This window comes from Saccostrea cucullata, unplaced genomic scaffold (genome assembly GCF_032062105.1).
Source record: "Saccostrea cucullata isolate Sc308-1 unplaced genomic scaffold, CSIRO_AGI_Scuc_v1 ctg4659, whole genome shotgun sequence".
Classification (NCBI taxonomy): domain Eukaryota; kingdom Metazoa; phylum Mollusca; class Bivalvia; order Ostreida; family Ostreidae; genus Saccostrea; species Saccostrea cuccullata.
The window spans coordinates 25691-43738 of record NW_026930874.1 but is presented as its reverse complement, the minus strand read 5'-3'; the positions used below and the strand labels follow the sequence as shown (position 1 = coordinate 43738).

Here is an 18048-nt window from a genome sequence, read left to right as displayed (position 1 = left end):
TAAAGATGGAGGTAAACACTTATTTTAACAGTGATAAATCTCATAAATGTACAAGCAAATCATGTACAGGGCAAAATGAACCCCTGAAAACATCAAAGGTTTGAGATGCATAGGAGAGTTAATCTTTTATGTCATTAGCAGATTTATTTACAGAATTTTGTACCTTTATGAAATAAACAACCTGTGTCAAATGTCCTTATAATGCTCTAAACATGTAAAGGAATCAGAACGTTTTTTAAAATTGTTTTTTTAACATATGGAGTAAAGTCATTATGTAATTAAAAAGTGAGAAAACATAGTAACAGCATTGAAATGACTGTTTTGTTTATGCACAAATATAGGATATTGAATGTCTTACATGATCAGTGGACTTTGACAAGGTTTCATTATGATTTACTCTAGAAATGTAAAGGAAAATTAAAAAAATATAATCGCTCGCTCCATTATTTTTCTTCCTCGCCTGAAAATTTCATTGACAAAAATATTAATACTATAATTATCAAATCGCTCGCTCGCCCCAATTTTTGGGGGTCAGTTGTCCGTAGAACAAGAAATTTTATTGGTGTGGCCTTGCTAACTGAAACACACATAGGCTATAATACTACTCTCGAAGTGGATAACTTTTCTTATTACTCATTTTACAGAGACAAGTCAAAGATAAGCAGATACTTTGGAGGTTTAGTAATTTTAATAAAGAAAAACATAAGAAAGGGTATTTTAGTACTTCGAAATACAAACACAGAGTTTCAATGGTTAAAGCTTAAAAAAGATCTAGAATTATTCCATTTTAAGACAGATGCATATGCTCATGTTTGGTATGCATTCCTCCTTATACCTCAGGTTATTTAAGAAATTATATACAACTGTAGATATACTAGAACTATATTGGAGAGAGATATATTAAATGTAAATAGACAAAGATTTGAAGTTTTTATTTATTCAATTTTTTTGTATATCACTACTTATATATTGCAATAGCATTTCACACGAAAATTATCTAAAATCTTTTTTCATCTAAAAAATATTGAAACTTCAAATTTTTGGACGGGTATGATTGACACATTCTAGCATTTTCACAGATTTAAATTTTATTTTTAATATACTTAGGAAAAGTGGCATTTTCTTGTGTATTAGTGAAGATTAAAAAACTATAATCCTGAAAATTGAGAATAGAAATGTTTTACAGCAAAACATGCACACAGTATATTGTCAGTCCGTGCAGTTTTTGTGGTGAGCAGGCTTTAACAATTGAACATACCTGGTGAATCGTGTCCCTTTTAAAAAAACGTGTTTTACAGGTGTGTTCAATTTGCTAAACCCTGTACACAGCACTGTAGCGCGGAATGTCGATACTTACATGTATGAACGGGGTTTACTTTCGAACATTTCTACTCTGAATATAATTATTTTTCTGGAATAAAGTTTTAATATTTTTCATTAATAAACAACAAAATGCCACATTTCTTAAGTATTAAGAATGAAAAATTGTGAAAGTGGTATTGTATAATTTGCTGTTAAAAAAAAAAAACTTGTGTATATATGGCAGGTAAAATGATGCTTTATTCGATAATCTTTTGATGTACATGTATATTCAAAACCTTGTGATGCATGTTCGAAATCTTTTTATGTATTTTCAAATTCTTGTGATATATATTTAAAATCTTGTGATATATATTTAAAATCTTGTGATTTATATTCAAAATTTTATGACTTATGTTCAAGATTTTAAAACTGATTTAGATTTCAAAATCTTGTGATGAATGCTATTTAATGTTATGTTTATATTCAATATCTTGTTATGAATATTAAAAAAAACCTGTGATGTATGTTCTATAATCTTTTGATGTATGTTCTATAATCATGTGATGTATATTCAACATCTCGTGATATATATTCGAAAACTTGTGATGTGTGTTATAAAATCTAGTGATGCGTTCAATAGAAATAATGAAAATATCCGTAGCGGTGATCTTCATCGTGATGCACTTGACTTCACAAGTTTTATCATTGGCAAATCTAACTTTAAGTTCAAATAAGGTAACCATAGTAAGACAGTATTCGCCAAGTGACGCCAACAAAAGTGCATTCTCTACTAATTAAGCTCTCTCAAATGACACCAAAATCACTAACCCTGTGACCATGACTGTGACCTATATGCTAAAAATAGATTTAAAATTTCGAACTTTCGCCATAACTTTTCAACCATAGGAGGCATAGACTTCATGTTTGGTATATGCATACTCCACTAATTAAGTTCTTTGAACCGACATCAAGGACAATGACCTTGATAATAATAATAATAATAATAATAATAATAATAATAATAACTAGAGCAAAGCTCGTTGCAAAGCAACGAGTAGGTCTTCCGTCATGTTTGACCGGAAGTGGCTTTCATTTTTAACAAAAATGAGAAATAACCTCCAAAAACGGTTTGATTCCTCTTGACCGGAAGTGACGACGACGGACGGAAAATTAATTTTAATGCTCTCAGAGACATATATTACCAAAAAACTTGTCAAGAACGGCAAAAATACGCGTTTTGACTACTTCCGGTTAGACCGCAAGTGACGACGCCGGACGTATTTTGACGAATTCAATAGATTAAGCTTGACATTTTGAACAACTTTGCTTCTTTGACCTATCACAAATTCTCAATACTTTTGGAGACATTAAGGAAAAACTTTCGGCCCCTTAAGACCCCTGATTTAAGGGGCCAGCCCTTTTTTGAAATGTCGTTTGAAAGATCTTGAAATTTTACACCTTTTTTGTTCTACATGGTTTAACAAAATATTTCTCGGTAAAAAGTTATCGTTGAAAAGGCGCTTAAAATTTTGAAATTCTCGATAGGACTATTTTCGGACCATAGCGAGCGTCGGCGCTTCGTACTTCCGGTAGTTGCGATATACTTAGTGCACTTCTCCAAAAGTTGCTCTAGCATCACTGAAAATTTCAAGCTTCTGTGTTAAGTGCTTTTTGAGAAAACTGCCGGACAAAATGACCCCCTAAAATCACTAAATCACAGAAAACTCCGAACCGGAAGTGACGTCATCAAAACAAAAAAATATATATCTAGATTTTTAGATGTTCTATCAGAACTGAAAGTTTCATGAAAATCGATCGAGCCGTTCTCGAGAACTCGCGCGTACAAAATCGGTAAGAAAAAAAAAAAAGAATAATAACTAGATACGATCTTGTTGCGAGCAACGAGTGGGTCTTCCGTTCGATTCTTGATGAGATGAGATCAGATTTTGATTGAGATTTTCATTCTTAAGTAATGATTTTCCACATTCTGTAAAAAGACATTGAACAATAAAGACTTCTAAAATCGACTTTTGGCCCCTCACGGCCCCTAATATTAGGGATCAGCCCTTTTTACTTCATAACATTTTAAAGCTCTCAGGATTATGAACACTTTTTGTTCAACAACTATTCAGAGATTCTTTCTCGTTTTCGAGTTATTCGGAAAAGAAATATTAAGGGACCAGCCCTTCAACTCCCTAATGGGGACGTTTAGCGAAAAATGAAAGGTTGCATATTGTTCAGAACATCATTTTGAACATCTTTTGTTCAATATTACTTGTCAAAATATTTCTCACTTTTGAGATACAAAGCGTCAAAGATTTTGCCTTCTGGCCCCTTGTGGACCCTAATTATGTAATGTACGACTTTAAAATCATAATATACAGTTGTAGATTGTTGAAATAAACATTTTTGCTTCAGTAATGTATTACAAATTATTGACTGTTAAAGAGTTATCGAAAAAAGACTTTTGGCCCCTTTTGGCCCCTAATTTGAGGCCCAAGCCCCTTTTTCCTGATTTCATCTTGAAGCATTTAGGATTTTAAACACTTTGTGTTCGATAACTATTCAGAGATTCTTTTTCGTTTTCGAGTTATTTGTAAAAGAAATATTTAGGGGCCAACCCTTCAACTCCCTAATGGGGACTTTGAGTGAAAAATGAAAGGTTGCATATTGTTCAGAACATGATTTTGAACATCTTTTGTTCAATATTACTTGTCAAAATATTTCTCACTTTCGAGATATAAAGCGTCAAAGATTTAGCATTCTGGCCCCTTTTGGCCCCTAATTGTGTATTATATGACATTAAAATCATAATTATTAGTGGTAGATTGTTGAGATAAACATTTTTGCTTCAGTAATGTATAACAAAATATTGATTGTTAAAGAGTTATCGAAAAAAGACTTTAAGCCCTTTTTGGCCCCTTATTTGAGTGCTCAGCCCCTTTTTCTTGATTTCATCTTGAAGCTCTTAGGATTTTAAACACTTTGTGATCAATAACTATTCAGAGATTCTTTTTCGTTTTCGAGTTATTTGTAAAAGAAATATTTAGGGGCCAACCCTTCAACTCCCTAATGGGGACATTGACCGAAAAATGAAAGGTTGCATATTGTTCAGAACATGATTTTGAACATCTTTTGTTCAATATTACTTGTCAAAATATTTCTCACTTTCGAGCTATAAAGCGTCAAAGATTTAGCATTCTGGCCCCTTGTGGCCCCTAATCATGCATTATACGACATTAAAATCATAATATACAGTGGTAGATTGTTTAGATAAACATTTTTGCTTCAGTAATGTATAACAAAAAATTGACTGTTAAAGAGTTATCGAAAAAAGACTTTAAGCCCCTTTTGGCCCTTAATGTGATGACTCAGCACTTTTTTCTTGATATCATTTTAAAGATCGTGTCATTTTCCACAAATTTTGTTCAATATGTTTTAACAAAATAATCATACTTTAAAAGATATGATGCAAAATGTCTTTAAAAATCAGTCATGATTCGTGTCCTAAATTTTGACCCCTACCGAGCTTCCATACTAGATACTTCCGGAAAATATCCAGACCCAGGTGCACCATGGCAACATGTCCTCTATTATCACTGAAAATTTCAGCGCTCTAGCTTAAGCCATTATTGAGTTCTATCAAAGACACGGAGGTCGTTTGAATTTTAAGAAAAGGGCGATAACTCTAGACCGGAAGTGATTTTCAAAAAATCCTTCAGCCGGAATTAACTTCAGATAATTCTACACCAACCCTGAAAATTTGAAACAAATCGATCCAAAGATCTCTGAGGAATCGTCGGCACAAAATTTGTGCAGAAAAAAAAAATAATAATAATAACTAGATACAATCTCGTTGCGAGCAACGAGTGGGTCTTCCGTCCAATTCTTGAGGAGATGAGATGAGATTTTGATTGAGATTTTCATTCTAAATTAATGATAAAGATTGTGAAGAAGAACTATTTTGCCTCCATAATCTGTAAAAAGGCATTGAACATTAAGGACTTTAAAATTCGACTTTTGGCCCCTCGCAGCCACTAATATAAGGGATCAGCCTTTCTTCTGCATATCATCTTAATGCTCTCAGGATTTTCATCAATTTTTGTTCAACAACTTTTCAGAGATTCATTTTCGTTATCGAGTTATTCGCAAAAGAAATATTTAGGGGCCAACCCTTGTTCAATATTACTTATCAAAATATTTCTCTCTTTCGAGATATAAAGCGCCAAAGACTTAGCATTCTGGCCCCTTGTGGCCCCTAATTATGAACCATACGACATAAAAATCATAATATATAGTTGTAAATGGTTGAGATACACATCTTTACTTCAGTAATGTATTACAAAATATTAACTGATAAAGAGTTATCGATTAAAGACTTTTGGCCCCTTTTGGCCCCTAATTTGAGTTCACAGCCCCTTTTTCTTGATTTTGTCTTATAGATCTTATGATTTTGAACACTTTTTGTTCAACAACTATTCAGAGATTCTTTTTCGTTTTCGAGTTATTTGCAAAAGAAATATTTAGGGGCCAACCCTTCAACTCCTTAATGGGGACGTTTAGAGAAAAATGAAAGGTTGCATATTGTTCAGAACATGATTTTGAACATCTTTTGTTCAATATTACTTATCAAAATATTTCTCTCTTTCGAGATATAAAGCGTCAAAGACTTAGCATTCTGGCCCCTTGTGGCCCCTAATTATGTACCATACGACATAAAAATCATACATATAGTTGTAGATCGTCGAGATAAACAACTTTGCTTCAGTAATGTATTACAAAATATTTACTAATAATGAGTTAACGATTGAAGATTTTTGGCCCCTCTTGGCCCCTGATTTGATTGCCTAGCCCCTTTTTCTTGATTTCACCTTAAAGCTCTTAGGATTTAGAACACTTTTTGTTCAACAACTATTCAGAGATTCTGTTTCGTTTTATAGTTATTTGCAAAAGAAATATTTAGGGGCCAACCCTTCAACTCCTTAATGGGGACGATAAGCGAAAAATGAAAGTTTGCATATTGTTCAGAATATCATTTTAAACATCTTTTGTTCAATATTGCTTATCAAAATATTTCTCACCTTCGAGATATAAAGAGTAAAATATTTAGCATTCTGGCCCTTTGTGGCCCCTAATAGCAGACTTCCGAGTTACTGCCGGAACAACGTTTTTCTCCGAATTTTAGACACGCCTTTAAAAAATTTAAGCCCTGTAAACTTCCGGTTTCTCGAAAGGTCATACTAAGCGGTAGAATACAAACCATTATGACGGATTTCTATTCTCTGAAGGTTCCAGAACTCAAACAATTTCTCCAAGAGCGAGGTGTTTCTTGTACGTTACTTCGGAAGATAGATCTGGTGAGACTATGTGAACTCGCAACGGAGCTGAATCTTGAAATAATACCAACCGATGATGGGGGAGATTACAATGTCATGGACAAGAAAAGGAGAACCGTGCAGGTAAATGGTGACGATATCGTTATACCGTCCCCAACTGACGTGTGCTCGTGGCAGACACAGCTCAACAACATGCCAGACATACAGACGTATGATATTCTCATTTTTTTATTGACTTATTGCAAGTGGGAAAACAATCGCTTACAGACATACAAAAGTGACAACGGTTTTAGATTATTTTCAAGCAACCACATTGACGATGTTCAGATTTCGCCGGTTCTTGAACATGACTATATGTACATTAAGGCAACATGTGCACCAGAGACCAGACAAAATTCTATTCCATATACAACATGGTTGTTGGTGCATCAGTCAGGCCAAGTGATGTCTGCAGGTTGCACATGTGTTGCGTAAGTATATGGTATATAATTCTTTATCAAACTTCTCGAATGTGTCAGAATGTTATCACTTGGCCAATTTTCAGAAGTATTAGGTTCATTCGATCAGAATAAATGTTTATAAATGAATATATTCATGTGTCTGATTCCATTTCCATTGTTGACATGTTTATATATGCATTATACTTTTATTTTGATTACTCATATGCCTTATTTTTATACTTCATCTCTCATTTTTCCATTAGCATTTTTTTCAGTTCCTTTAGTTTCTTTGTGACTGTTGACCAGCGTGCATAATATGTCTTGATAATGTGAAACAAGCATTTTTTGTTCTCTGGTTGTTGGTCACTTTTTATTCATCATCATGGCTGAATACTGAAGATATATCCACACATGACATATATATATCCATAAGTGACATGAAAATTTTCACATATTTTATAGAGACAATGGAACCTGTAAACATTGTGTTGCCCTTCTGTTTGCTGTAAATGACTTTTGTTCTCGACACAAGGATAGAGGTACTGAGGTGGGAACAGATGTTGAGTGTGTCTGGGATAACCCCAGAAATGAGTCAATTCCTATGGAGGTAGAAATTGATATCAGAACTGATACAAGTGTACCTAAAAAGATCACCCCCATTCATACAGTCTATAAATCAACTGTGAACAATATTACATGTACTACTAATGACGTTAAGATCAAGCTTAAAAATATTTGCAAAGGTTCAAAAGCATTGCTTTTACAAACACTATATGAAGAGGGTGATGATTTAGAGGATGAAAGTGATAGTTCTAAAATTCCAACAGTTCTTGATGTGGTAAACTCTAATGTTGGAGAAAATATTTTTGTATGCTTACAAAATGCTTTTGATAAAGACACTATAAACAAAATTGAAGAGATCACCAGAGATCAGAGTGAAAACCCAGAATGGTTTAATCATCGCAAAGGCAGAATTACAGCATCCAATTTTTCTTCTATTTTAAGCTTTAAATTTACTGAGAATGATGAAAATTATATATCCAAAAGAGTTATGGGAAAGTCAAGTTACATAAATACTCCATCTGTAAATTTTGGGAGAGAAAATGAAAATGTGGCACGACAGTTGTACTTTTTGGACTATAAGAAATGTCATGAAAAGGCCAAACTTGAGCTTAGTGGTTTACAGGTAGATGAATTACACCCATATTTAGGAGCCTCTCCTGATGGTTTGATAAGCTGTAAATGTTGCGGTGAGGGACTGATCGAGATTAAATGTTCATACATGTATCAAAATAAAACACCACAAGAAGCATGTCTTGATCACCATTATCATGTATACTTAGATGAAAACAACTTAGTTAAACTAAAAGATAGTTCATCATGGTATATTCATATCCAAGGTCAAATGGGTGTTTGTAAAAAACAATGGTGTGACTTCATTTTGTATACAAAAAAAGGTATTGCTGTTGACAGAATATATTTTGACTCTGAACTGTATGAAAAAATTGTCAAGACATCAAAAAGATTCTATGAAAAGTACATTGTAAAGGCACTAACTAACAAAAAATAAATGATGACAAAAAACCAGTTTGATTATTTTATTTTTTCACAAGTGGTGTCTGTAAATTACAAAGAAAAGCACACACTTTCAGGATCTGATTTGACAATGGCTTCAATGACAAAGGCATGGTATTACTTAAGATATTAAAATTTTTCAATCTTTCTATCGCACGTTCAACATGAATTCTAAGACGAGCTATACATCTAGTCTTAATAATATCATTCTGCAGCAATCGTTTTCCTTTACCCCAGTTACATTTCTTGGTGAAAGGTGGAATTACAAGCTTTGCATGTCTTTCTAACAATAAATCTCTAATTAAAAATCCTCTGTCAGCCATAATTTCATGACCTGGTCTTACAAAATCAAGAAAACCACAGTTCTTAGTAATATATCTGTCAGATGTATTACCTCCCCATAAATCTGATATAAAAATGATGGCACCAGATGGCATAATACCTATTAAAGCTTTGTATGTATTATGATGCTTATAAGTACTATAAGTTCTGGACTGTGCAGAAGGAGATCTGGGCTTTTGTATAAAAAATTCAGTACAATCAATAATACAAACTGTATTGGGAAATGTAAGTTTAAAGGACTTAGGTAAAAACTTCTTGATAACAGGTGTAGATGGCCAAACTAATAAAGGTGTTAAAATGTGATACATAAAATTTACCCATGTTGTGAAAATCTGAGACACACGTGTATTTGAAACTCCAAAAATATCAGCCAAAAAAAATGTAAAAATAGCAAGCCGTAAACGAATAAGAGTCATAATAAATTCTTCATATTTCGACAGTTTTCTTGTTGGTCCAGTTTTCCTCCTATCCGCATTCTGCTGGTATGGAGTTTCCTCAGCACTGCTTTGTCCACTCCAATATTTAATGTTGGGCGATGCTTCATCTAACACTTCTACAATACATTAAAAAAATACATTTGATCATCCATAATAATTAATTGTATGAGCATATTAATTATTATGAACATGCATTCAATTTTTTTTTATCAGGAGCAAAGCAATTAAGGTAATTATTCTTATTGCATGTACCGTACAAGTACCTTTGTCCTGTCCATTATTTTCAAAATTCTTATTATTCACAGTGGTTGGTATAAAAATATCTTTTTACCCTGTGATTTTTGGACAAATTTTATTTCATTCAGTATCATTAAAATACATGAATTTTCATGCAAATACATAACTGGCTAAACAATTTACCATACATTCCATGTAGCATTGACTTTGATGGAATACCAGTGTACTGCTTTACACTCCTATCAGTTGCTGTGACCTTTTCAATGAAGAGGTTTCTCATGAGAGCATCAGGATTTTCAAACTTCTTCTTTAGAGCCATGAGTTCCTCCATTTCCTCCATCCCTATATCTGTCTGTATTCCACTGTCAACTGTATCTGGTCCATGGCTTTCACCTACAGCTGCAGATGCATACTCATGGTCAGGCTGGCATGGTTGCACAACTGAAAGAATGAGATGATAAAAGTTTTATCTTAAAAATGTGTCACTGTGTATTATATAATTTAACTATTATTAAAATATAAACATTTGAAGAGAAATGTTTTAACTATTCATCAAGTAAAAATCTGCCTTAATGTCTTCATAATGACACTTCACCAGTAAATATTTCCTGATACTATTATAATACATTATTATATTATTTTTAAAATTTAAAACCTGTGTTCAGTGTTTCACACGCAGAAGCCACTGTCTCTTCAGACACAACAGGGGGGGTTTGAAAATCCACACATTCCATTTCCATATAAAACTGACTATGGCTCTATATAGGAAATTTAATATTACATTTAGTTTCATGTACTAAGCTATACATTGAAAAATATATTAGTACTGTGTACTATCATCATTAAATAAACATGTAAGAAACATTCATGAAAAAAGAAATAGTACTTTAAACATTTCTGTGACTGAAATTTACAGTCAAATTTCATACATGGGTAAAATCTGAAAATTCAAATATGTACATGTATTCACTGAAAAAGCAACTGAAAAATATAATTGGCACTATGAATTATAGTGTCAGTTTGAAAAGCAGAAACAAACATTTTTTCCACAGGCCTTATAGATAAATATTTACCGTATATACTCGCCTATAAGTCGGTCCGCCTATTAGTCGGTTGTATTTTTTTAGGTAATTTTTAAGGAATTTGCCATTGACCCGCTTATAAGTCGGTGTAACTTTTTGCCATAATCGGCTGACAATTTAAAATCAATGTATTGATTTTTTTATCTGGTTTTAATTTTTATTTCTCGAAATGATGCCAATATCTAATCTTAAATCATTAAAAAAAATAAGCAATGCACGCTTGAGATAAAAATAAAACCATTAAAGTAAGAAAATATTTGTAATTTATGTATCATCTTTGATTACTTATATGTTTAAATGTAATCCAGACTTTGTTCTTCGATGGTCGTCAGAAATATATATAAAATGCTACATTTCACAGTCCAGAAAAAATGTCTCCTTATGACTCGCCTATAAGTCGGACATATTAAAGTTTAGGACCAAAATTTAACTCCCAAAATACCGACTTTTAGGCGAGTATATACGGTATATACACAGTGTTAAACTTACATCATTGTAGGACTGAAAATCAGCTGCCTTTTCATTCGACTCCATCAAGTGTGAATCTTCAAGGAACTGGATGAAACAAAAATATATGTTATTTTCATAGCAACATTATTGAAAGTCTATATATCTACGAAGGACATTCTGCTAGTCAGTTTGCTGAGTTAAAAATACTCTTTACATGTATCAAAAAGAGCAGTGTTTATTAGGCTTAGGATAGCTAAATTGAAACAGTATATTGTAGACTAGGGAATTTTTAAATACATGTACTATCCTATCAGAGATGACAATGTAGTTAAACAAGCCCTGTCAAGAGATTTTACTTAAGTGTCGCCTACTTTAAATGTAAGGTGACAACGAAACACCTTGGTTTACATAAAGAATAAACACAAGTTTATTCTCTTTAGTTTAGAGAAGTGGACAAGCTTTCGCCTACATCCATGGATGTAGGCAAAAGCCTGTCCACTTCTCTAAAGAGAATAAAGTATATACAACACATAGAACAGAATAACATGGTGAATATATACATAGGTTGACTGGTAGGACTCGACTAGCTGATGTTGAAAGCATGCAGGCACACATGGTGCAAGGTCATAGTGAATAAATTAAAAAATGCATTTAACTACAATACTCTTATTACAGGGCTTGAAACAAACTAGCCTATCAAGTATAATTTCAAAAATAAATATCAGGAGGGGGCATTTTTATGTGTATTATATTAATTATTCATATACACCTCGTTACGCTTCTCTGCCGCTGAACGTTTGGTGATGGATGTTGAGCTTCTGTTCTGTAGAGGCTCCTTGTAATTATTGTAAGCAAATAACGTGGGATATGGGTTTTCAGGTGTTGGACTGCCATCAACAAAATGTCGGGAACATATCTAAACATTGAAAAAAAAGAAACTCTTTGTACTGAGATACGAATATTTTGCAAAAAGTGCAAAATAATTTAGTCTTAAAGAATTATTCCACTTTACCCTGTGGTGCATAGGTGGGTCGTAATCTTACCGCCGCAGCAAACTCAGCCACGCTCGCCTACATTTTGGGTCCTTTTTCTGTGTTGGGAAAGGGAAAAACTTGACTTCTGTCATATACCCATATCTTCCCCTTTTCTTTGTGTCAGCGTGACAGCCCTCGGCAGCACAGTAATACCTAGTTTTGCTAGGCCTACTCGCCATATTATCGTCTGCACCGGAAGTATCGAGGGCTAAAAAAAGTTTCGAATCACGTGACCGCAGTGTGTAAAATCAAGAATAAAACGTTGTTCCGACAGTAACTCGGAAGTCTGCTATTATGAACCATACGACATAGAAATTATAATATGTAGTTGTAGATTGTTGGGGTAAACATTTTTGCTTCAGTAATGTATTACAAAATATTGACTGTTAAAGAGTTATCGAAAAAAGACTTTTGGCCCCTTTTTGCCCCTATTGTGATGAGTCAGCACTTTTTTCTTGATATCATATTAAAGATCTTGTCATTCTGCACGAATATTGCTCAGTATGTTTTAACAAAATATTTATACTTTAAAAGATATATAAGATATCTCGAAAATTCACTCATAATTCGTGTCCTAGATTTCGACCCCTACCGAGCTTCCATACTGGGCACTTCCGGAAAATATCCTGACCCAGGTGCACAATGGCAACATGTCCTCTATCTATGGTAAAAATTTCAGCGCTCTAGCTTAAACCGTTCTTGAGTTCTGCTCCAGACAAGAAAGCCCTCTAAATTTCGATTAAAGGGCGATAACTTCCGACCGGAAGTGAATTTCAAAAAAATGAGAAAAACGAATCAGGTTTAGGTAAAGACACATCTTTCCTGAAAATTTCAAGTAAATCGATCGAGTCATCTCCGAGAAATCTTCTGCACAAAAATTGTAAGAAAAAAAGGGAAGAATAATAAAAGTGAAAAAGAAACAATAGAATAATAGAAGGGTCTTCCGCTGAAGACGGAAGACCCTAATAACTAGAGCAAAGCTCGTTGCAAAGCAACGAGTAGGTCTTCCGTCCTGTTTGACCGGAAGTAGCTTTCATTTTCAACAAGAATGAGAAATTACGCCTAAAAATGGTCTGAATCCTCTAAAGCTATGTTAAATTATGCAAAAATAAGCAATGTTTGCTACTTCAGGTTTAACCGGAAGTGACGACGACGGACGGAAAATAAATATTTATGCTCCCAGAGACATATGTTACCCAAAAAACTTGACAAGAACGGCAAAAATATGCGTTTTTGACTACTTCCGGTTTGGCCGGAAGTGACGACGCCGGACGTATTTGGACGAATCAAGTAGATTAAGCTTGTCATTTTGAACAACTTTGCTTCTTTGAAGTGTTACAAATTCTCAATACTTTTCGAGATATCAAGTAAAAACTTTTGGCCCCTCTAGATCCTTAATTTTAGGGAACAGCCCTTTTTCCGAGATATCATTTGAAAGATCTCACAATTCTTCACAATTTCTGTTCTGTATGTTTTAACAAAATATTTACAAGTAAAACGATATAATAGAAAAAGTATAAGAAATTTTGAAACGCTTAATATAACTTTTTTCAGACCATACCGAGCGTCAACGTGCAGTACTTCCTGTGAAAGTTAACAACACAATGCAAATCCACATTTGTTGCTCTATCTTCCAGAAAAGGTTTCCTGTGATGAGCGGTTTTTAAGAAGAACAAATGACCCTTAAAAATCACAAAATTCCGAAAATCTTCGAACCGGAAGTGACGTCATCAAAATGAAAAAAACGTATCAAGTTTTTTTGGCTGAAGACGGAAGACCTTAAAAACAGTGGAAAAGAAACAAACGAATAACAAGAAGGTCTTCCGCTGAAGACGGAAGACGTTTATAAAAGTGAAAAAGAAACCGAAGAATAACAAGAAGGTCTTCCGCTGAGGACGGAAGACCTTAATAACTAGAGCAAAGCTGGTTGCAAAGCAACGAGTAAGTCTTCCGTCCGGTTTTGACCGGAAGTGCCGGAAGCGACAGAAAAAAAAAACAAAAAAAAACAAGTATTCTCTGGTGACTTTATAATTTCAATTTTGCATCAAAACCTTCAAAAAAGCCATTTTTTGCTGCTTCCGGTTTGACTGGAAGTGACAACGACGGACGGAAAAATTACTTTTTATGCTCCCAAAGACATATGTAACCCAAAAACTTGTCAAGAACGGCAAAAAAAAAAAAAAACGCGTTTTCCAACAACTTCCGGTTTGGCCGGAAGTGACGACGCTGGACGTATTTTGACGACTTCAATAGATTAAGCTTGACATTTTGAACAACTTTGCTTCTTTGACGTATTACAAATTCTAAATACTTTTTGAGATATAAGGGAAAAACATTCGGCCCCTCTAGGCCCCTTATTTAAGGATCTAGCCCTTTTTTCGAGGTATCCTTTGAAAGATCTTGGAATTCTATACCTTTTTTATTCTACATGTTTTAACTAAATATTTCCAGGTAAAAAGATATTGTAGAAAAGTTGTTAAAAATTTTGAAATTCGTGATAGGCCTATTTTCGGGTCATAGCGAGCGCCGACGTGCGGCACTTCCCTTAAAAATGAAATACCTTATACATGTCTATAGACTTTGGTCTATCATACCTGAAAGTTTCATATTTCTATCTTGAGCCATTATTGAGAAAACTGCCGGACAAAATGACCCTCTAAAACTCACTAAATCGCATAAACTCCGAACTGGAAGTGACGTCATCAAATTAAAAAAAACGCCTTAAGTTCATATAATTTGTCATGAATGCTGAAAGTTTCATTAAAATCCATCGGCGCATTTACGAGAAATCGCCTGCACAAAATCGGTAAGAATAATGATAAGAAAAGTAGAAAAGAAACAACAGAATAATAAGAAGGTCTTCCGTTGAAACTGAAGACCTTAACTAAATACGATCTCGTTGCGAGCAACGAGTGGGTCTTCCGTCCAATTCTCGATGAGATAAGATAAGATTTTGATTTGGATTTTAAGTCAGAAATAATGATAATATTTTTGAGGTAAACGATTTTGCTTTTGTAATGTGTAAAAGATGTTGAACATTAAATGCTTATAAATTCGACTTTTGGCCACTCTTGGACCCTTACATGTGGGGTCAGCCCCTTTTGTATTCGAATCAACTTAAAGCTCTTATGATTTGAAACACTTTTTTGTTCCACAAGAATTCAGAGATTTTCCTTTCAAAGATATTTGCCAAAGAAATATTTAGCGGCCCTTCAACTCCTTAATGGGGACGTTTAGAGAAAAATGAAAGGTTGCATATCGTTTAGAACATCATTTTGAACATCTTTTGTTCTATGTTACTGATCAAAATATTTCCCATTTTCGAGATACAAAGCGTCAAAGATTTTGCATTCTAGGCCCCTGTGGCCCCCTTTTATGTAATATATAATAAAAAGTTAATAATATACACTAGACAAAATTGCTAACGCACCACCGACAATTCTTCCTTGTGAATTGAACATTTGCCTAAACGGTATTAGTATATATAAAAGGCCGTATTTTTCAATGCAATGGGCTTTTCAAATGTCTTGATGTCAGAAGAAAACCTTAAGATGACCTTCTTGTCCAAAACCAATTTCCCGACGTGCATTGCGTACCTCCTTTTGCCCAAATATCTGCATTGCTAATTACAGATGATGGTTCTTGAGGTTAGACCAGAAACAGTCTCCCAGTTAAGAAATATCAAATAATATGCAACGATTGACTATTATATCGCCTGCTAGTCATCCAATGCATTCGTGTCCAGACCCAGTCCACTCAACTTCCGGTTGCCTCAATTTTGTGGAACGACATTCAAGTTGTAGTGTGGTGTTTACTTAACGGCTTGGCTATCTAGAGTGAACATTTTTAGGTTAACTAATCTATTTGCATGAATTTTTCACTAGAAGAATAAATATTGTTTTGCTTGTTTTAATTTTTTACATATCTTTCCAAGGGTACCCCCTGCAGACACCAAACTGTCTGTTTTATCACGCTCACCTGGGATCAAATGCCGCATATTGTATAATTTTTTTTTGATTTTCTAATAAGTACAAAAATAAAAAACAAAAATGCAAAGAAAAAAATCAGAAATTTACCCCTCCAAATAAGTATGAACACGATTTTCACGTTTTCTATGAAATGGTCACACTTCAGTAAACATTGTAGTAATTTATCAAATAAGATATTTAAATGCTTTATTTTTAAATTTTGTAACAGAATACTATATCAAATACATCTTAAACAAGTTTTGAAAAGTAAAATATTATTTTCATCAGGTGGTGCGTTAGCAATTTTGTCAAGTGTATACATGTAGTTGTAGATTGTTAAAATCAACAATTTTACTTCAGTAATGTATAACAAACTTTTGACTGTAAACGAGTTATTAAATGAAAAAAATGGACCTATTTGCGCTTCATGTGATGAGTCAGCACTTTTTTCTTGATATCAAATTACAGATATTGTAATTCTGCACAGATATTGTTCAGTATGTTTTAACAAAATATTAATACTTTAAAATCTATTATGCAAATTGTCTCCAAAATCAGTCATGATTCGTATCCTAAATTTTGACCCCCTAGCGAGCTTCCATACTAGACACTTCCAGATAATATCCTTACCCAGGTGCAACATGTCCTCTGTCATCCCTGAAAAATTTCTAGCTTGAGCCTTCTTGAGTTCAATCACACACAAACATTAAAAAGAGTGAAATTTAAATGATTTATTTAATTTAGTTATTTAAATGCCGAAAAATTAGGACTTCCGTTGTATTTTGAAAACTGGAGAACATTACATTGTGTGTTTTGAAATCTCTCTAAGGTCAAATGGAGTGAGATTTAAACAATTTAATTTTTCAGAAAATTCAACTTGCTTCCAAATCTTTATTCACGTACTTTATGTGTAATTAGACAGATGGAGAACATCACACAATGTGTCTTGAAATCTCTCAAAGGTCAAATTGAGGGAAATTTAAACAATTTAAACATTGTAAAAAAATTAAGTTTTTTCCAAATGTAAAATCGAGTACTTTATCTGTATTTGGACAGATGGAGAACATAAAACAACATGTTTCAAAATCTCTCAAAGGTCAAATATATTAACATTTAAACAATTTAATTTTTTTAAAATCTAAATTGCTTCCAAAAATAAATCAAGTATTATTTTTGTATTGTGATCGCGAACATCCTATAATGTGTTTTGAAATCTCCCAAAAATCAATATTTATATTGTGACAGATGGAGAATATCTTACAATGTGTTTAGAAATTTCTCAAAGGTCAAATATTGTAAGATTTAAACAATTTCATTTTTCAAAAACATTTAATCACTCAAAAGTCAAATAGAGTGAGATTTTAATGATTTAAATTTTTCAAAAAAATTAAATTGCTTCCAAATGTTAAATCGAGTGCTATATTTGTATTTTGACAGATAGAGAACATCATACTATGTGTTTTGAAATCTCTCAAAGGTTAAATAAAGTGAGATTTAAACGATTTAAATTTTTCAAAAAATTTAAATTGCTTCCAAATATTAAATTGAGGTCTATATTAGTATTGTGACAAATAGAAGTCATCATTCAATGCGTTTTGAAACATCTGAAAGGTCAAATAGAGTGAGATTTAAACGATTTAAATTTTTTAAAAAATTTAAGTTGCTTCCAAATGTAAAATCAAGTACGACATATGTATTGTGACAGATAAAGAACATTATGCAATGTGTTTTGAAACATTTTAAAGGTCAAATAGAGTTAGATTTAAATGATTTAAATTTTTCAAAAAATTTAAATTGCTTCCAAATGTAAAATCAAGTATTATATTCGTATTGTAACAGATGGAT

General features: G+C 33.1%; 1 protein-coding gene across 2 annotated transcripts; it reads right to left on the bottom strand.

Annotated features, from left to right (window-relative positions):
- Positions 1-8661: 8661 nt before the first annotated feature.
- On the bottom strand, positions 8662-12508 carry LOC134230395 (uncharacterized). Of its 2 annotated transcripts, none has more exons than XM_062712192.1 (6): positions 12214-12508; positions 11971-12117; positions 11241-11306; positions 10325-10427; positions 9853-10110; positions 8662-9548 (listed from the first exon to the last, which is right to left on the bottom strand). In XM_062712192.1, exons 1-6 carry the CDS (start codon positions 12223-12225, stop codon positions 8677-8679), a joined length of 1458 nt encoding a protein of 485 aa, XP_062568176.1. In that variant the 5' UTR covers positions 12226-12508; the 3' UTR covers positions 8662-8676. The 2 variants fall into 2 exon arrangements, with proteins under 2 accessions (XP_062568176.1, XP_062568177.1); XM_062712193.1 differs by having other exon boundaries at positions 12332-12508.
- Positions 12509-18048: the final 5540 nt, after the last annotated feature.